Source organism: Arvicola amphibius, chromosome 1, assembly GCF_903992535.2.
Source record: "Arvicola amphibius chromosome 1, mArvAmp1.2, whole genome shotgun sequence".
Lineage (NCBI taxonomy): Eukaryota > Metazoa > Chordata > Mammalia > Rodentia > Cricetidae > Arvicola > Arvicola amphibius.
The window spans coordinates 180,007,690-180,028,732 of record NC_052047.1 but is presented as its reverse complement, the minus strand read 5'-3'; the positions used below and the strand labels follow the sequence as shown (position 1 = coordinate 180,028,732).

At 45.8% G+C, this 21,043-nt stretch overlaps 1 protein-coding gene across 10 annotated transcripts in view; it reads left to right on the top strand.

Moving 5' to 3' along the window:
* The window catches only part of Sorbs1 (sorbin and SH3 domain containing 1), a 135,142-nt gene that overhangs the window by 70,523 nt on the left and 43,576 nt on the right, over positions 1-21,043 (top strand). For 5 of the 10 annotated variants that reach the window (XM_038334315.1, XM_038334303.1, XM_038334309.1 and 2 more), the window contains one exon: positions 12,927-12,976. In XM_038334315.1, coding sequence (XP_038190243.1) covers positions 12,927-12,976 — 50 coding nt within the window. Of the gene's footprint in view, positions 1-4,284; positions 4,369-8,142; positions 8,209-8,732; positions 8,835-12,926; positions 12,977-21,043 lie in introns of all 10 variants that reach the window. The other 5 variants (XM_038334285.1, XM_038334290.1, XM_038334276.1 and 2 more) reach the window with 2 other exon arrangements.

Sequence of the window (21,043 nt, the reverse complement as noted above, 5' to 3'; positions counted from 1 at the left end):
TTTAGTAATAAACCTGCTGGCTTCCGTTGTTTATTAATACAGACAAGTGACTTCAGGGATTCGGGAGGTCCTTGGGTGCTTTTATTTGGGCAGTGGCCATTTATAGATTGTCCCTGCTTTTACTGGAGGCACACCCTTTTTCTTAATTTTGTCTTTGTTTCCATTTCCATCCCTTGGTCTTAGTAATTTTACCTCTATTCAGAACTAGGAGAACACATTATTTTGTTTTCCTCATTGGTGCCACAATGCTTGGGCTCATTGGCATTATTTTTACAGATGTTGAGAAGTGCCCTACAATGTCCCCATGGAGGACCCGTGGGGGTGATGGAGACTGTCCACCAGGACAGCAAAACACCATCTGGTGTTTCAGTGCAGGCACCCCTCTGCGATGTTCCAGGCCTGAGGCCCGCATAGCAGTATGTGGGCACCTGCCCAACAGTTCAGTTCAGTGCCCTTTACCCCAGTTAGCTCTGTCCTTCCAAAGAGAAGTTGTTTTTAGAGAGGAATTTCAGTTGAATCTTAATTTTTTGACAGTGGTGTTGAATTGGTCCATTATGCTTGATCTTTTTTAGTCCTGCTATTTTTATCACGTGAACAGAAAAGCTGCTATGTGAATTGCTATGTGACTTTTAGTATGAATACTGGCTGACTGGGATTTGAGTGGCACCCTCATTCATATACTTTTTGAAGAGAACTAAAGAATCATTTTATTAACCATTAAATGTGTAAACTGGTGGCTGATGCAGAATCTAAGTTAGATTTTATTTTAGTTTGCTTTGTCTCTTCGTGAAGGCAGGAAAAGGAAAACACTTTTTCTTCCATTTGAGTTGCTCATAGCTACTTAATTCTGTCTCAAGAAAGAGACCCTGGCACAGCCAACTGTCACCATCAGGAAGAATGTTAATGGGCTGTGGGAGTACCCTTGCCTTGGAGCGTGCTACCAAGACCCATGAAACACTGTTACCTTCTGAGTCCCCGGGTGACTTGCAGCCTTGTTGACCTGTCCACCTGTTGGTTTAAATACTTCTTGCCTCACTACCAAAGTATAAGTCAACCTTTTCTCCATGGCCTTGGGCTGAGAGCTATATTGGTTTGTCCCTGCTTCATCAGGAGTGTCTGTACTTTGCTCCTTTATACTTTTTTTCCCTGAAATCTTCTATAGGACATGAGCTTCATTTAACCAAATATAGAAAGAAATAACTTTTTTGTGCCTAGTTTTGGGATAGATTTTGGAGTTCCTGTTACGTAGGTGTGTGGCAGCAAAGCCAATGAGATAGTATAGTGATGGCAGGTACAGAGTGAACATGGAAGTGTGAAGAAGGGGATTTGCCCAGCCCTGCCTCCTTCTGGCTCAACTGCCGCTTGAGCTCCTTCCCTGGCATTTCAGGCTAGCTACTAGCCATGCTTGAGTTTTGTGCCACGTGCACCCTCATGAAGGGGATGAGTGTAGTTTGCGGTGCTGGCTGGATCAGCCCTCGAAGATCTGAGCTCTGGGTTCCAGTCCTGACTTGGCTGTATGCCTTCAGGCAAGACAATTAACCTTCTCGAATCTCAAGGTTTTCATTTGTGAATAGAAATATGATCTGGCCCTCCACCCTGACGGTGTGCCAGGGGATGTGGCCAACATGGCTGATGGGGTCCAAGAGCCACCAAAACTGTAAAAAATGACGGAGGTGAACACCCCGTGCTCATATGAGTTACTAATTGAAATCTGAAGCCGGTCTCTGGCTCCTGTTCAAGCAACAACATTGTCTTTGAGGGGATGACATTTTCCTGGCAAGCTACTTGCTCTTTCCATGGGTTTTATCAAGCTGGAGAAAGAGCAGATCACAGCAGGGAAGACCAGAGCCCGGCATTGTGGAAGTGCCGTGGGTATGGGAACAGGGCTCCTCTGCTTCCAGAAGGATGTTCCCTGTTAGTCTGTTCCTTGATTGGATGCACTGTCCATTTATCCCCAGCAAACGAATGCGTGCATGAGTGCTGTTGGCCCTTGCTTGCCTTTATGTCTGGGCAGCTTGAAGAACCGAGGCTTTGGACCCGAGTTATTTAACATAACCTGTTGTTACTCAGCATCAACCTTGGCAGTCAGCTATTCTGCAGGCAGCGTTCAAGAATAAAATTAGTTAATTCTTTCAGGGCTGTAAATATCATAACTACTCTTAGGCAGTTTCCCAAAAAGGGTTGGTATGTTAGTACATTTTATAAAAAAAAAAAAAAAAAAAAAAAATCCTAACCTATTCCCAGGGAATGGTTTATAAATAGTCTTTGTAGAAATAACAAATATGAAGTAGGTTTCATGAAAATCCATCATTCTAGGCTGTAGAACGTCCCCATGCTTAAGCCGTCATTCTCTAGTGGTTTGGTCTTTGTGGGCATTGTGCTTCATTTCACCAAATAAAGGCAGACTGTGCCAGGGAGATGGCTCAGCTGGTAAAGTGCTGGAGACCCGAGTTCAGTTCCCAGGGAAAGAGTAAAAAAGCCAGGCTTGGTTGCTTGTGCTTACAGTCCCAGCGCTGGAGAGGCGGAGCCCAGGCGGATCTCTTAGGACTTAGTGGCCAGCCAGCCTAGCATGATTGGCAAGCCCTAAGCCAATGAGTCCCTGGTTCAAGGTAACTGGCCCCTAAGGAACAGCACCTAAAGTTATCCTTTGATATCTACATACATGTGCAGAGCTGTGTAAACACACCTGTACATACATGTGGCCACACACACCAGGAACTATTAATGTGTGGATGGGCAGGCCTTCTCCTTCAAGATGGAAACCGTAGAGGAAACTGATCTAGATGCAAGAGGGTGGAATTCAGCTTAGATTCCCCTCTAGTTTCAAATTACATTTCAGTTAAAGAAAGTCTCTGGCAGGTGCCCATATCTTCCACCTGGTACAGCAAGAATAAACGAATGCTGAAGATGTTTCCTGGGCTTTTGGAAGAAGGGCTTGGCAGAAGCCACTAAGACAGCTTCCAGACTTCTCTGCAGGCAGCCAAGGGCTATCTCGAGGAGTCAGTGCAGCCAGGGAGGACCATCCTGGAGAGCGGTAGCACTGAAGACCTGTAGGTGGGGCTGGCAGCATGTTCTCCCGTGCCATAGGCATTGTGGCCAGGAGGCAGCCCAGTTTCTTGTGTGACATCTTCAACCTCTTAAGAACCCATGTGCATTTTTGTATTTCAGATCGTTATAGAAAAAGCGCATCTCAGCCTTTTGTCATTTTCAGAGCTAGTAAGAATGAAAGAGCTTAAGCAAATGTTCAACATCAAACACGTCTGCCTCATATGAGTAAACTCCTTTTATTGGAAAACTTGATGTGGTTTCTAATCATCCATCGTTAGTGTTTTCAATAAGCAGTTGACGTTCCCTAGATGAAGTGCCAGAACGTTAATACGTATCTGATGAAATATTAAATCATAGAATCAAATTATCGATCTATGTGATACTTCTTAGTGTCATGCGAAGCGAGGAATCTAACTTTGGAACGCATATTAACCCAGAAGTTTCTCCCCCGTCCTGTTCTCTGTCTTGTCCAGCTTTCCTGTCACTTAATTTTTTTTCTCGGTCCTTTAACATTTATTTGTTAGAACACAGAGTATACCCTGTCTGTACTCATTCCCCACGGACGCGTGTTTAAAACGCTTTGCGCTCGTGCCCTCTGTCATCTTGACTCGATGTCATTTTTCACTTTGCCGTGTGTGACACATGGTATCTCACCTATTCATGTGCCATTAAAGATGCAGTATTAACCAATTGGCTCTTCTAACGTGTCGTTATTTGCATTTATTTTTGGAAACCTCAAAGCAGCCCTTGCAAATAAGTAACTAAAACTGTCCCGTCCCATAAAAACCGTTTGTTTTACTCTGACGTAGATGCTGACTGTTTGGTGTGTGCTCACCAGTTTATATGCTCACAGCTAATGTATCTTTACAAGAGGAGATAAGGGCCATGCTCTCTCCAGTGCTGAAATGGCTGGGGAAGAGCGTTCTGCCTGTATTGTTTTGTGGTGAATCGCAGTGTGGCGCTGAGTCCTCCAGCTCCAGTCCTTCGGCCTCTGCTGCAGGACTGAACGAAACCCTCACTGCTCCCAACCTCAGTGTCCCTGTTTTTATGAACACATCCTCTCCCTCCAGTTTCAGTGCCGTTTTTTGCTGGTGTCGGTAAAACCGGACGGTCCCTGCCGGAAGCAGGTGCTGTGTAAGCCAGAGTCGCTGCATCTCTACTGGCCTGTTCCTGTGTAATCTTTTGCATAATGTTATCCTTCTCTTTCTTCCATTTCCCTGTCACCAACCCTTATAGAGTCGGGATATAAGCCCAGAAGAGATAGATTTAAAGAATGAACCTTGGTATAAATTCTTTTCGGAATTGGAGTTTGGGAAACCGGTAAGTGCGATAGCTCCCGTGGTTAATACTCCTTGTGAGATAATGCTGTTGGTGCACGGTCGCTGCTGCAGAGTCAGGTCTGCGTGAGGGGTTCAGGAGTGGGAGCGGCCGTGACAGTCGGCAGTAGTCGGGTAGTTTTATTTATCTTACAGCAGCCTGTAGGCTTTCCCACCAGAAAGGACAGTGAGCTCCAGGATACACCATCCTAGAACATCCAGAGAGCATGACCGAGGCATCGCTTGTCCTAGGACCACCCCTCTGCCACACCCAACAGATATCAGCTGGTGGGTGGCATTTTTTTTTCTGACATCCAGTCACTATTTGAAGCAATCTTTAAGGTACACTGAAGACAGGCGTGGGGAATGCGTCACCGAGAAGGCCATTGTTGCGGTGCTTCAAATCATGTTTCTGAAGCATGTGCAGGAGACATGCGTCTGAGCAGCCCTCCTTCCTCCCCCCCCCCCAAAAAAAGTGCTTCTCTTTGTAGGTAAACTCCAATTCAGCTCAGTGAAAGGCAGCTTTTAGGGAATGGTTTTTCTGAGTTGTGCTAGCATTTTCCAGGATTTGGAATGGAGGGTAGAATTCTAGAAAATTTAGTGTTTGGCGGCTTCCCTGAGGTATTTCTGACTTGGCAGTGCAAATTGAGTATGGCCCTTAGGGAGGGAATTCCTTAGTCCTGCGCCCGGATGAGTTTTGAGCATGAGGATAATCTGAGCTCATCTCTCCACTCAGGGTGATGGACTTTTAACTTGTAGTCACTTTGACTTCCCAATGAGAACTGTAAAAGGAATTTATATGGAAGAGTTGAGCATAGAAAATGAAACATTAGACATGTGGACAAGTCTCTAACCATTGGTTTCGGTCTTGGATGATCGCCTTGTTTGCAGAGAGGAACTGATTTTGTAGTTCAGTAAAATGTTAAATTCCATGCTGTGTATTTTTCACGAAGAACACAAAGGAAAGTCAGGCTATGCTTTGGAGTTGCTGGTTTGGCCTAAAGATGCTGACCTTGAAAGTTCAGGTTATCTTCTGAGTTAGGAGTGCCCAGTTTCCAACATTCTGCTTGTAGGAGCCAGTAGTCCTCCCTTCTGGACCTTCTCCATGCATGCCCCCACCTTCACCTGTTGTTGATGAAGAGCGCCATCTAGGGACAGTGGAGAGGAAGCATCTAGCCCAACTGCACTGAGCTTTAGCTTTCCTCTCCCATCCTCAGAGCTTCTGTGCACAGCGCACAGCTCATTTCTCCTCCTTTCTCTCTCCCCTTTTCTGCTGCTCACCATTTGGACACTAAATTTAACGCACACAGTCTTTTTTCCACTTGCAAATACTGAGCAGTATCCTAATCCTCTTCCTTAAAACCTGCTCAGTTATTGAATGTATTGATAGGTGTGGTCCACTCCAAAGCACTATGATTGGTGCCGTGTCGTGCTGTACCCGCAGAAGACAGTAGACATTCGTTTTAAATTACTTTTTCCAGAATCCATTGCCAATGATTTTTTAAAGATTTATTTATTTATTATGTATACAACATTCCTTCCATGTCTGCCTGCATGCCAGAAGAGGGCACCAGATCTCATTATAGATGGTTGTGAGCCACCATGTGGTTGCTGGGAATTGAACTCAGGACCTCTGGAAGAGCAGTCAGTGCTCTTAACCTCTGAGCCATCTCTCCAGCCCCCTGCCAATGATTTTTGAAATCCCTTTCAGGAGCTACAGATTGTTAACCATCCCCCTCCCCCCCATCTACCAAATAACTGAACTAGTTTAATCTGAAATATTACTTTCTTGCAAAAGCTAGGGGAACTTTCTTTACTAAATTAATACTAGTAATATGTTTTTATAAGTCTATCATTGCAGACGACTTTCATTGATATTAGACAGTGGTTCAACCCCAGCCTTTAGTAAACAGGTCCTAAGAATAACTTGATAAATTAACAGTTTGACCAAAGACTGTAACTTACCTTATATAAACATGGAAGATACAGGCCATTTGTCAAATAATGCCTTCTCTTTGGCAGGGTTGGGGGAGGGGTCCTTTTCGTGTAGCCTTAACTTTTGAAAACTTGTCCTAAGAACATGGGCCATGATCCCCAGGAGCCCCAGCAAGAGAACATTTACATGTGGTTTGATCCATCCTTAGGGTGGGCTTGTTATCTAGGTGAGCCAGCGGAGTTGAGAAAGGAGCAGGAGAGCGAGAACTTTTTCCTTCTCTCCCTGTTTAATGATGATGAAGCACAGAGTGCACCACTGTGATGCAGGCATGCACCGTGGATGCTGCTTTGGAAGGTGTGTTAGCCATTCAGGAGAGGAAGGCATCCTCTCTACTCTTTTTGTTGTTCTCATGCCAACTTAGGGCTATTACTCCCGGGCAAAACCTACTAGAACTTTGCTGCTCACAGTTGCTGGGCTACCTTTTCTTTCCCAACCTCCTCCTAAAGCTACTCAAAAAGAACTGAAAATTGCAACAAGATCCTGATTGACCTCAATAAGTTGCCCCCAAATGACAGATATTTCAAGGCTCCAGGGCCCATTGGGGATAGAGTGGGCTGGTGATTTGTAGACACTTGCTTTAGCCTTTCGTGACAGAGAAAGTAGAAAGGTACCAGGGTAACACATGTAGGAAGTCCACTTCCCAGACAGCCCCCGAGTGTGGAACGCACTAAGAAGGCATGGTAGCTGTCTTATCACTGACCTTAGCCTTAGCACAGGGCTCACACACAGGCAGTGCTGCTGTCAGCAGAAGCAGCCAGAGTCAGTTTGCTTTTCTCTTGGAGACGCCTTACCGGAAACACGAGGGCCTGCCTTTCTTCTCCCTGGCCCTCCAATTTTCTACAGAAATTGATTTGATTTCTGTCCACAAACCCAGGACACTGTTTCTCAGTGTTAAGGCCTTCGAAATGTTTCTGTCCAGTGGATTGACATGAAGCTTGTGTGCTATCTTAGGAGCTCTTGACGATCTCGGTTTCTGATCTCCCCAGAGGTCATAGTATGGGAGCTCTCACGTGTGCATAGACACAGTCAGAAAACCCCGTCTGTGAGAGAAGTCCAGAGTTAGCAGTCTCTGGAAGTGTGCACAGCTTTCATCCACACACTCTCTTGTTAAGCCTACAGCATCCTCCTAGCAGATTCCTACCTCTCTGATTGTCTGTGAAGAGTGCAGGAGCAAGCAGAGTACCTCCCTCCAATCTGCCGAGGAGGATGGCTGTGCCTCTAGTGGTAGCGTTAGCACTGAACTCTGCTCACTTACCAGTTAGGCTGCTGGTGTGAAATGGTCGTGTGCATTGTTTGCACCCCCACTCTGGATGCTCTCGCTACAAACCGGACTCCTCTTTAGTTCAGGCCACCCTCAATGGGTCAGATCTGTAGATGTATACATCTATTGACATGAAATGATTTTTTTTACAGTAGGTGAGAGTATTTTCCAAAATATAACCTCTCCAGTGTCAGTCTTTGTTTGAAAAAAAAAAAACATTTATAATTTGTTCAAATTGGTACTGATGCTTTCCTCCCCCTTTTAATTTTAAATTTCCAATGCTGAGGATCTGGGTTGATATACTCTTAGAGACTTAAATATATTTCCTAGTTAGTGCTTTCTGCCCCATCCCCGCCCCAGCACAGACAGCTGTGTGTCCTCAGGCAGGACCCCAGCCCTTTGCTTTGAGCTCACCTTTCTGTGTCGGTCGGTTCCTAGCGTGCCCCTCTTTGTTTGAGCCCCCATGTTTGTCTTTATGTCTTTATGCTCATTTCTTCATTTCCTCCTCTGCTTCCCGTCAGCCTCCTAAAAAGATATGGGACTATACTCCTGGAGACTGCTCTATCCTTCCTAGAGAGGATAGAAAGGTAATCCCGTGCTCCTCCGCGGACTGTGTGCTAGACCTCTAGCTTTGGTGCCGTGAGTGTGCTGTGGGTTTCTGTTCTTTTCTTAAATCTTTCTTTTTTTTTTTTTAACTTAGTAACTTGTTTGGCCTGGTGATGAAACTATTTAACAAAGTCTGTGAGACATACTAATGTTTATAGAGGTTTTTAAAATAACCCTTGTCATGGTCGCTATACTCTGACACAGAGGAAGCAGGCCTTTCCTCACAGGTAGGTTTTGTGGCATTTGTAGTTCTCATTCCAAGTAGAATAGATGTCTGAAGCTCTGAGACTCAGGATTTCACTGAACATGCCTAATGTTGCTTTCTCTGTTTACACATCTCTAGACTAATTTCAAGTGAGCTCTTGTGATTGCCTTTGGTCTTCGTGACCCTATTAAAATATGACTCTTTAAAAGAAACAAACCTCATTTTCAAACTTAACCTTCCATTCTTTCTCCTTTTCTCTAAACTAAAACCTTCTTTCTCATCTTTTCTTTCTTGAACCAGACTAATCTAGAAAAAGATCTCAACTTCTGCCAAGCAGAGTTAGAGGCAGATTTAGAGAAAGTGGAGACGGTTAATAAGTCACCCAGTGCAAACTCGCCACAGGTATTTCCCAGTTTTTCTCTCCATGTCCGTTCCTTTTCAAGCCTTGCTTTGCTTTCTTCTCTGTTCTTTGGCTTTATGTTGTGGAGGTGACAGAGGGTGATGCCTGCTAGCGTTAAATGCATGGCTTTCTGAATGTTGTTTACATACTCACATGCACACACTCACATACACATTCACACACACATACACACACACTCATGCACATACACACTTATATACACACAAACACACATGCACACTTATATACACATACACACACAAACACACATTCACAAACACACACACATGCACACTCATACACACACACACACACACACACACACACACACAGGTTTTTGTTTGGATTCCTTTAGAGCTTGGCATCTTCCTTAAAGAGGCTTTTCAAATACAGGATAGCTGATAATTTGGATTCTCCCCTACTCACCATGCCCCAGACTACTTCTTTGGCGACCTTTTAAAGTTATTTCCTTTGTCTTCTTTGAGTTTCCAGAGTGCTATTTTGGGGGACAGTTTTTTTTTTCTCTTTGTAGCCCTGGGAGATGCCAATCTCAGAGGTCATTTTGAGAGACACAGCAGCAGTAACTGGGTTCAAGGCAACAGAAATAGCAATGGTGTTTGTCATTGTAGAGGTCAGCAAGTTCCTAATAGAAAACCTATTCCAGATATCAAACAGCCCGGAAACACGCATTTAAAACTGGGCCTCTGATAAAATGTCTGTGTTAAGAGGTAGTGTAGGAAGGGGTAAGGAGAGAGCCAGTCCAAGGGAAACAGGCTTCTAGGGAGAAGCTGAATGTTTGCTGAAGTGGGCTTTTGGTTTCCTGACAAAACTGAAGAGATTCATATGAGAAAATAATGGCTTTGGAAGAAATTTTTTTAAAAAGTAATGTAGACAGACACCGCTGCCGTGGCCAGGAAGGGCCACAGTCTATGGGAGGAAAAGTGCAGCTGATAATGGACCTGTGCTACGTGTGCGCATTGTTGAGAAGAGTCGCAACACCAGTGCAAGGGAGTTGGGCACGAAAGTCAGGTGAGAGGCTAGAGGCTCAAACCCAGGAAGGGGCAGAGAAACCACTGTTTGATGGTAGCCTCCCTGTGAGTCTGGAGTAAAGGAGTGGGAAGCCAGTGAGCTGTGGCAGTCAAGGCTGCTTCCTTGGGGTCTGTTGAGGTGCCAGCGGATGAAGAAGACAGTAGTGGCTAGGCCCTTCTCCTCCATCAGAACTGTAAGAGGCAAAGAGGTAAGCTGTCACACATTCAGTTGAGGCAGGCAGGTAACTGAGGTGCGGATAGAGTGGGATTCTGGGTTTCTAATAGGGTGGATGCTGGGACCTGGTATAATTACTGTGAGGTTGAAGATTCAAGGAAGTACTATCCAGCCTGTTCTCGAATGAGTTCTGGCTGTGGGTACTAATAACAATGACTGACGTGCTGGATGAGAGGTCTGTAGCAATAGGCTGGCCCAAGTGAATCAAGAGATGCTTTCAGAGTAGTCAAATGTAACAAGGGACACCTGCAACTCATGCAGAGATGGGGCACAGCTGTAGCTGATAGCTACCTCTGTGAGGGCACAAACCCTGCCAGGGAAACCATGGTGCCTGATGCATCCACAAACCATTTCCATTGGTTATTTGGTGCTGTTAGTCTTGAACCATATGTGAGGCATGCTTGCAAGAGCTCTATACACATACAAAAGAGACTGCCTTCAGGGCATGGCAATTGAGACCATACTTATTGGGGATATCCATTTTGAGTCACGAGGGAAGCATATGATGTACGTGTTTAAAGGGAGAAGACAGACCAGCTAGACAAGAAACCTTTGGTGGGAATGGGGGGGATTGACAGGTTTGGGAAAGATTGTAGACTCAGGAGTGTGACTGAGGAAATGTTACCATTGGTGTAACTAAAGAGGTGTTTACCATTCCATTAGAAGGCGAATTGAAGGCAGGAAATGGGAATGTCAGAGGCTCAGTGAGGAGGCAGCTGCAATGGTGCAAGCAGACAGTGGTGGGAGGCCACACAGTGGAGGTACCAACAGGGAGGAGGGAAGGCTAGATGGAGAGAGGCTGCCAAGGGAATTGCAGTGGGCTAGTTGCATAGCTGGCATGAGGAATGGTGAGCTGAGGAAAGGGAAAGAGATGGATAACTTTAGAAAGCTATAAAAAGCTATAAAAGTACGGGTATCAATATGTTGAAGAAGCTAGAAAGAGAATCAACGCAGAGTTAAAGTCATGGAGTTGGCTTCGGGTATTTGGCCTCTAAGGTGCTGGCCGGAGATCAGGTAGAGGTATCCAGAAGGTGGTCGGAACTGTAAGACTAGATCTTAGGAAACAGGCAAGGGCTTAAAAAGCTGATCAAAGTTGCCTGCGGGGAGGTGATTGTGGGAATCTTGGGGGTCAGTGAAGATGTGCACCAGTCAGCAAGTGAAAGACTGAGAGAGGTAGGGACCAACAGCTACCCACTCAGATGCTGGATGGCATTGACAAGACAAGACAAGGTGCAGGAAGGACAGTTCAGAGAGATGGAGGGCCGCATGATAGAGCAAGAGGAGAAAGAAAAAACCACCCAGCTGCTCCAGAGAGATCAGAAGAAATTCTGGGGCAGCAAGCTGACTGACTAGTGGAGTTAGTTGCTTGCTGTCTAAGTTTGACAGCCGGGTCCCCTTCCTGGAACTGGATGGCGTAGGTGGAAGGAGAGAACCGAGAGTTGCCCTCTGACCTCAATGTATGCACCATGACACACATCCCCCCAACACAATAATAAACAAATGATTTTAAAAAGATAAACTCCCAGGATACGTCCATGGAATGGGTTGTAGAAATTTATAGGCTTTGGTTTCTGGGTATTAGAGTTTGTGGAAAGGAACCAGAGTCCTGCAGGGATGTCATTGTTGTGGATATGTGGGGAAGAAACATGTGGATGGGGGAGGGGAAGACAGGGAGGTGATGACCCAGAAGGACTTAACAGGGCCATGTCAAAGTTTTTCATGATGGAGATACTGGCAAGGTCTTTGAAAGTATAACCCCGAATGGGGCAGATGCCAAGAAGTAGGCCCTTTGTGGCGGGAGGTGGACAGGTGACACCAAGATAGCCAGAAGGGTTAGAGGTGATGGGGGAAGGGGATGAGCAGAGCTCTGGGAAGTAATGGTTGTGGGGGAGGAGAGGCAAACCTCACCCTGGGACAGCAGTGCCTCAGGAAAAGGACCCAGACTGACAGGTTGGAGCTGAAGGCTAAGAGAGGAACCACCAGTGAAGCCACCTCTCCTCCCTGTAGTCTCCTCTTCTCTGACCCACTGTCCCTTCCTCCACTTTCTGTAGCCTCCTTTTCTCTAAGTGTCTCTTCTCCGGGTAGTTTGTTTTCCTTCAGATGGTTATTAGTAGAGAGGATGATGATAGTCATTAAATAGGAATAACTGTGAATTACTTTATTGATGTACTTCATACAAATATATTGAACCCTTGGCATTTTTTTTTTCTCCAATACAACCAAAGAACCTCTAAATTACAGATTCCACTGCTTTCACTTTCTAGTAGCTCTTGGCTGACTTCTTCCTTTTGTTAGTGGCCTGAAGTTTTATGAAGCATCCCCCAACCCATACTGACAGGGCTGTTACTGGATTTTGTGAAACTGTGTCTCATTTTCACACTTCTCAATCTGCAGGCATAAATGGATTGTGTAAACATGGTGTGATCATCTTAAAATGCATTTTTAAAATGCAGTCTCTACCTAGAGTGTTGTGTGACCCTCCTGGATGTGGTGGCATTTGGGGTGCATGAAAAGATCCACAGTGGACTGGGCGGGGTTTCTGAGGACTGGGGAGGCACAGATGAAGGGGCTTCTGCTTCCTGGGGTTGCGGCTGAGGATAAATGTGAGCTGAAGTCCACCTCCAGGCCCATCTGTGTTTGTGGCTTCATCTCCTTTGAGGCAAAAGATGAGAGCCCAGCACCCCCCAGTCTTTGTGTCCAAGTCTCTCAGGAGCACCATCTACAATGACTGAAGTGGCTTGTCTCCTTTCCCTTGCTTTACAACCTGTAAATCCACCCAAATCATGGTTCCTCTTTCTTACATTATTCCTTTTTCTGTTTGACTTTTACAGAGCTCAGCAGTCAGCCCGACTCCAGACATTACCTCAGAGCCTCCTGGATAGTAAGTAGCCGCTTGGTGTTTTCAGGGCTAGACAGGGTGAGAAAGCCTGGTGGTTTGAACAGGACATTCATCTTTGTCTGTCTGGCGGTGTCTGGTGGGAAGCAGCAGAGGCTTTGGTCCTGAGGAGGGCTCAGGGCAGTGGGCAGTCCTGTGCTTTGGACTGTCCAGTAGTTTGACGTTATTGTAGTTTTCAAATTAGTTTTCTTTTGTTCCCTCTGAATTATTGTTACAGTGACTCATGTTGCCTTCCACTAGCTTTTCCCCAGGTTGATGCCTTTACCTTTGGAATGTGAAGTTATTTGTTGACATTTATTTTCATTTTATTTATTTCACGTGTGTTTGAGGGTGTGTGTGGTTGTTGATGTGTGTGGGGGTGGGTGTGTGTGGGGGTGTGGGAGTGTGGCTGGGGTGTGGGGTGAGGGGTTTGGAGGTGTGTGGGAGTGGGTTGGTGTGGTGTGGCTGTGTGTGGGGGTTGGTGTGTGTGTGTGTGTTGGGTGTGAGTGTGTGTGGGGGTTGTGTGGGGGTGGGGTGTGTGTTGGGATGTGTGTGTGCGTGTGTGGCTGTGTGTGGGTGTATGTGTGTATCTGGCTGTGTGTGGGTGTGGGGGGTGTGGGGTGGGGTTGGTGTGGGGGGTGGTGTGTGTGTGTGTGTGTGTGTGTGTGTGTGTGTGTGTGTGTGTGTGTGTGTGAGTGAGTATGTTGGTGTGGCTGTGGAAGTCAAAGGACAAGCTTTTTGAGTCACTTCTCTTTTTACCGTGAACTCTGGGAATCTAACTGGGTCACCAGGCTTACATACCAGTTGCTTCTCTCTGCTGAGCGTCTTATTGACATGTTTGTCTATATTTGAATCAAAATTGCCCTCAGTGGATATTTGAGGGAAGGGCATACCAGACCTAGGATGTACCAGACCTGGAATAAAGATAGAGGGGCCGATAGTGGGATTAGGTCCTAAGGCCAGTCCTGGTTTATAGGATGAAAAGCTAGAGCCTAGATTTTCATATGGACATGGATTTTTCCCCTTCCATCAAATTTTAAGATTTTGACTGCACAATGCATGTACCCCTCATTCACTTCTTCATGAAGTAACTGATAATGTCTAGGGGTGCAGGAATGGTTTTATTTTCCCTGACAATTAATTGAAAAACAGAAGAGAAGTGGAAATCTTGGGGGTGTCCCAACAGAGCTACCATATGATACATGGGAAATTGGGGTCCTCTTTTGTTTTTAGTTTTATTAATTCAAGAATTTAAGAATGGGTATACATAGACACTTGAGGACATCTTACTAGAATGGAAAAGGAGAACCCCAGGGTGTCAGTCCCTTAGCTGCCTGGAAGGAAGGAAGAGGAGGGAGAAGGAACAAAAGCCACCTTGCTTGAGAGAGGCCCTTACAGGTCAGTCACCTGGCAGCAGGCAGCCCGTGGTTAGCATGGGAGATTTTGAAAAAGTAAGGAAGCCCAAAATGTGAATTAGGGAGCTTAAAAGCATTCTTAAGTTCTGGCTAGCAGCTGGGGAAAAATAAAAGACAGAAAAGGAGAAAAAAATAGTTACATTTTTCTTCATCAGGCTTCAGAAAGACTTGCACATCTAGCTGAACCTCGTAGTGGCTAGATTCACAAGGACTGCACGTGGAGGTGGGAATTCTGGAAAGGAAAAGTACATTATCGTAAGATAAACCTGTAGAGATGACCCCATACCCAAGCCACCGACCATTGGATTCATCTTTATGGGAGCAGACAAGGGCATGTCTCCACCTAGAGGTTGATTCCATTCTTTACATCATCAGAGTCCTAACTCCTCTCCCAACATGCCTTTCCCAGGGCTTTTCCATGCAGCTGTTATCATGGCTGAACATTTCCAGGGTTCCCCCTATCTTGCCCCAGTAGATCTGTAGTAGATAGCAAACTCTTACACTGTGTAAACAAGTACTAACTGAACTTGCTTATGCCCAGGCTTCGTTAGTGCTTCTGGCCTCCGCCTCTACTGCTAGCTGTCTTGAGTTATTTGTGTATACTTTCCTAATTGCTGATTATAAACCCCCTGAGGGCAAGGCCTTCCACCTCCAGGGTGCCAGGTAGACCTGAAAGAATTGCGATGCTGGTTTTGGTTGCAGTGAGCATTTTAACCAGGACTCTCTGCGTGCCTTGCTTCAGGGTTGGCTGGAGTTAACAGTGCTGCCTGGCCTTCTCGCTGCCTCTCATCTCCTTGAACTACACCAGACAGAGAAGCCTGCTGCACTGAGTGCCCAGCTCAGTAAATTCCTTAAGTCAGCTGGCACTATGCTGCTTGTCACAGTAGGAATTTTGGAATGGTTCCTTGATTATCTGGGAGATTCCCTCACCCCCACAAAATGAGCATAACAAATGAGAGACAAAGTGGCAGAGGAATGACGTGTGTGAGGGTTAAAAGTGGACATCACTACTGTGCTCAGTCAGGGCTAAAGAACACGGGTCTCCCCATGCTTTGTTGTTTACTGAGCACCCCGGGAGCAGGTGTAACCATCAGTCTCCAGTATACTGGGGAGGAAATGGGCACTCTTAGGCCGTGTCCTGCCCACAGTTCCACAGCTGCTGTGTGAGTGTTCTGCCCAGAGGAGAAGTAGGGATGCTCTGGACCAGATGTTGGTAGCAGAACCTCATCTAAACTGTACTGATTCTAACTTGGTAAGAATGTAGCTGAACTTTGAGCTGTTAAATCCATTGTAACCAACTCTTTGCAGCACTGGCCTAGCAGGGTTAGAGGTGGCGAATGTATAGTGCTTTGCAGAGTCCCTTTTTCTCAGACCCCCTGAGCCTTTGTCATGATACTTGGTGTGAGGTTTTCCCTGCCAGTCTACCTCCCTTTCTCCCTCCCGTCCTCCCTCTCGTTTTTCTTTTGATGAGGTCTCACTGTATAGCCCTGGCTATCCTGGATCTCTCTTTGTAGATCAGACTGATCTCAAAACTCACAGAGATTTGCCCTCCTCTGCATCCTGAGTGCTGGGGTTAACAGTGTGCACCACACCACATCAGGCTTCCAGTCTTAATTATAGTACTGAAATAAGTCTCCAAACACCTCAGCTTTGATTTGGTGTGTGTATGGGGTAGCTCATCTGAAATACTTGGTAGGACAAACTGGATCAAATAGGTAAGCTATCTGGAGCTGGTGGGGAACCAGCCCAAGCATGGTACCTGACATAAAGGGAAGTATGCAGTTATTGGGCCCATAAATCACAATTAACCGGACTCCAGCTTGCTAAGCACAGAGGCAGGCTGTTTGCACACTGAACCTGGAGCCTCTTGATGGAGGTACTGGGGTGACACGTTGAGGGAAGCATTGCCAAGGGATGAGGAGGTTTGCAGCTTTGTGGAACCTACAGAATTAGCACTGTCTTGGGCAGACTGAAATTCAGAATTTTGTTCATGGGCACTGGTTGTCTCACAGGTTTAACAGGGCTGGATTTGGCAGCATGCCAGATGACTGACAGTTCAAGGCCAGCCCGGGGGAATGGGAAACATTAACTCAAAAGACAAACAAATACGCAAATGATGGTGATGATGATGATGGTGATGATGGTGATGATGATGATGGCGGCAGGGCAGGGGGTCGAGGGAGGGTGGGAACAGAGTCAACCATCTTGTGTTCATAGTCAGTCAATGTCCCAGCATTCTAACACAGGGACCAGTCCTGTCCCTCAAATGCATTTTTTATAGTTACTGTCATAGCATATGCCTGGTTTTATATTTTATTCCCCAAGTGCTTCCGAATCTTTAAGTTTGTAATTTTAATCTAACCATTGCTTATCTTTGCAGCCTATTAAAACTGTCTTCGCTTAACCAAAAGCACTTTGCGCTATTTAGCCAGAAGGTGGCACTCGAGGAAAGGCTGCTTTTTCTGAACCAGCAGAGAGAGCAGTTTCCTTAATCTGAAAACAAAACACAAGCTAAAGACCTATGTAAAATGTTGGCGATTCCCCAGTTCCCCTATAAGCTTCTCTGTGTGTAGGTATTTGAGTTTGGAATCATTCATTCCATCAGCATTTGTTAAAAGACCTACATGGCACCAGGTTTAGGAAGATTAATGCAGTCAACAGTCTGCCAGGGCTCACTGTGTAATGCGAAACAGATTTGTTAGCAGTAATTTGAATCCAGTGAAGCTGGTATAATGCTGGGATCCAGAAGGGAGTGGGTACCTCTTACTGTGCAGAGGGTGAGAGATCAAAGGAAGGCTTTTTAGAGCTGAGGGAGGGGGTGGAGAGAAGAAAACAAAACAAAACAACAACAAAAAACAAAAAATAAATGACTTAGAAGACTGTATGGACCCCCTCCCACAAAACTACATTAACGACAATTGCCTGGTTTTCTTTCTGAAGTTGTCAGTTGTTTTTGAACAAGAAAGATTTAAGGTTTATTTTCTTTTAAATTGTGTGTGTGCACGTGTGTCTGTGTGAGGGCATGTGCACCAGAGCTCAGTGTTCTTGAAGATGAGAACAGGGTGTTGGATCCTCCGGAACTGGAGTTAGAGGCAGTTGTGAGCAGACTGAAGGGCTGGGAGCTGAACTCAAGTCTTCTGTAAGAGCAGGGTGTACTCGTAACTGCCAAGCCATCTCTCATAGGCTAGAAACTTTGGTCAGTTTTGTTATCTCTCCCACCTATGTGAGTGACTGAGAGATAGAAGGCGCTCGATAAGTACTTGTTTAGTAAATTAGCACGTACTGGGCTGCCATCTATCTTTCCTGGAGATAATACCAACAGTGATCGCAGGGAGTTGGGACTGGAGGCTGGGAGTGGTTTCGCGTAGCAGGATCATAGATAATGATACTGAAACGACAGCCTGGTGGTAGAGAGCAAGACGATTAATGTAGACTAGCGAGACAGCTGGACGTGGCGGCTGATAGGGTTTGGGGAGAAGAGAGAGGAAGGGGCTGATTCCCTAGGCTTTCTGCTTGAGTAAGGGCAGGTGGCTGAACAAGCCAGGTTTGGGGTGGGAGGTGTTGAGCTGGAGATGTCTGAAGAGCATCCAGCTGGTGTACCTAGCAGTCAGCGTGGAGTCTGAAAGAAAGGCTTACAGACAGGCTCGCTGGTGGATTTGCTAGACAACCTCACTATCGGTCTTAGTTTAGCAAATGAAAGAAACTGAAGCCAAGAAAACCATCTTGTTTGCAAGCTTTCAAACAACGTAAGCATCAGCACGTCTCAGCTGGAATTCCTTGTTGGAACTGGCTTTTCACACCCTGTCCACTGCCCCCAGACCGCTCTGTTAGCGCACCTGGATGCAGCAGCACGCAGAGTGGACGCAGCTGACGCAGAGTGACCTCTTTAAACCCCATAGCCAGCTCTGCATCTCAGCCAGAGGCTCAGTTCTCTGCCCTGTCTCCTGGCTCTCTCAGTGTGAACCCAGATCTGATTCAGCACCGGCTTCTCAGACAGAGCTGAGCTTCCTCCGAACTTGCCTGGTTTTGTTTAATGTCAGTAGCTGCTAACTCTGGCTGTAGCCTCTTTCACTCAGCTCTGATCTTTTTGGATATAGCAAAGTCCTAGCAACTCTGTGACCTTAAGCAAAGGCAGGCACCACTCTGGTCCTCAGTTTCCTCTTTCGAGCTATGGAACAAATGACCCTACATTAGGAAGGCCGTTGGGGATGGTGTCTTTCAAAACATGTGGTGAGGCTCTTAGACACTGCTCTTAAATAAGGCGCCTCGGTTGTACCTCGAGCATCTGGGGAAAACATTCTTTTGTTAGCTTTGGTATCAGAAAGAAAACATTTGGCTGTGGCAACTGCATTCCCAGAGGTTTCCTGAGTGCTGGCTTGTCATGCTGTGAGAAGCAGGAAGAAATGGGTGGGACACAGAAAGCAAGCAGGCTGACTGGGGGAGTCCGGAGGGCTGCTAAGGTAGAGGCCCTAGGTCTGGCAGCTGTGAGAAAGGAAAGGTAGGTAGGAGGTCTGACTGAGCCTGAGGTCATTCAGAACGAAAAGGTGGCAGGTGGAAGTTGTCCAAGTTACTCCCCAGCACCACGGGCTGGGCAGGACCCTCGTATCAGAGTCCTAAGTCCCCCTAGCTGGGGGTTGACAGAGTCAAAGGACCAGATATGTGGCAGTTGGCGTTTGTACAAGAGGAAGAAAATGCGGTGTTCTGATGATCTTTAATTAAGAAATACAAACAAGTGAAAAAACCGATTTAGATGAACTTGTACTTTCTGGAGGCAGGATCTATAGACTCATCCTTGGATCCCCTTTTTTAAACAGGAGCCCATGAGGTTTTTTTTTTTTTTTATCATAATCTTGGGGGTGGGAGGGTAGAGGTTTTTGGGTTTTTTTGTTTGTTTTTGTTGTTGGTGGTGCTGGTGTTTTTTTTTTTTTTTTTTTTTCAAACCCTGTAGGTCAAAAACTACATGGGCAGAGCCAGTGATTCCAGACTGACCTCTGAGCCCAGGAAAGCCAAACCACTTTCTCTGGGGTATAGGTGGTACTTTCAGGCAGGTTTGCAGGATACCTGTGATGACAGATACCAGGCGTCAGCATCTCTAAATCACTTTTTTTTTTAAAGGAAGAATACCTAAATTCATGCTTTTACATACCTTTGTCCAAGTTTGCCAAGTTTTACACTTAGAAAGCCTTTGATTCCTTCAGAATCTTCACTGGGTGTCCTTGTGGGCAATGTGGTCTAGGGGGCTGTGGGAAATCAAGGCAAAGCCTTGAGGAAAAGGTCAGCCCAGCCTGATTCCGCGTTTTCTCCAAGTGAGAGATGAATTGCTTGGCGCTTGCTTCATTTTTCTCCGAGTGAGAGATGAACCGAGAATACCGCTTGGAGCTTGCTTCGTTTGCATGGTTTTCAGCCTTGAGACTTAGTTTTCTTGTCTTTGGGGTTCCAGTAACTTTTCCCCCCTTTCAGATAAAGGAAAAATCCCTTTATCCAGGCTCTAGAGAGTAAGAAGCCCATGTAGCCTTGGGAAGGTCCCCTGAAATGGTGGTAAAGCCCTTAGCCTTCGGTGAGCATGAGGTACGGCTAGTTAGTGGCAACAGCTATGAGGGCTGTTGCTCGTGCTGGAGGCACTTAGGGCCTGTAAGATGTAGGCACCACTGCATCTCCGGGGCTCCTCTCTTCCTTGAGTCCTGCGTTCGGGTACGACTTGTTCCTGGGATGGAGTCTTGGCAGATGATCCTTGGTGATAATGAAAATGAAACTCAGATACCCTTGACTCGTGCAGTGTGTGAAGCGCTGCCTCATTGGCCAGACGGAAATAGTCTAAGACACCATCTGAGAATGCAACCTACATGGCACTCAGTGGTATAAATAGGGTTCTGGCTCTGTAATCTGCTGATCTTGCCTACCTTGACAGGCTATCTAATCTATCAGGGCTTCATTTCCTTATCTGAAACCAAAGGAAGAGGTGTGTGTATGTGTGTGTGTGTGTGTGTGTGTGTGTGTGCCTTTTATGTCATACTTTTTTGCCATTGTTATCTGTAATTATTGGGACTCAGGCTGAATGAAGGGCTGGGTTTGTGGAATATGGAAAGTTCCATCAGTGGGTAGACACGAAGACAAATGGATAGACATGTGATAAGGAAGTACCATTCAGTGTTCCCTGGAGAACCTTGGTGGGATTGATATGAGTAGCCACTGTTCCCATTCTTTAAACTTTTCTATATATCTGATAACACAATAAAATATTAGAGTGAATGAATTTCATGAGGCTGTTGGTCTTCAAAACTGACAGATCTTATAACAGTAAACTGATCTCATTAGGATCAAAAGTATATAACAGAAGCCTATATACTTTTATAAGAAAGACATTGTTCTTTCCTTGGGTAATGAGGAGGTATATGGAGTAGAGGTAGAAAGAGACAGAATATGTGTCATGTTAACGCTTCAGCATGTTAGACTACAGGAAAAGCAGATATGCAAAGGCACTTCAGTGAGTAAATACTTTGGGTTTTTTTCCTGTGCCACACCTCATTCCAAATAGAATTTGTAATAACTTGAAAAATACCTAGATTTCAAAGAAGATAAAATAAATGAAGGCCTGAAGAAATGGCTCGGTGCTTGGGAGCTCTTATTGGTCTTGCAGGGGAACCAGGTTGGTTTCTAG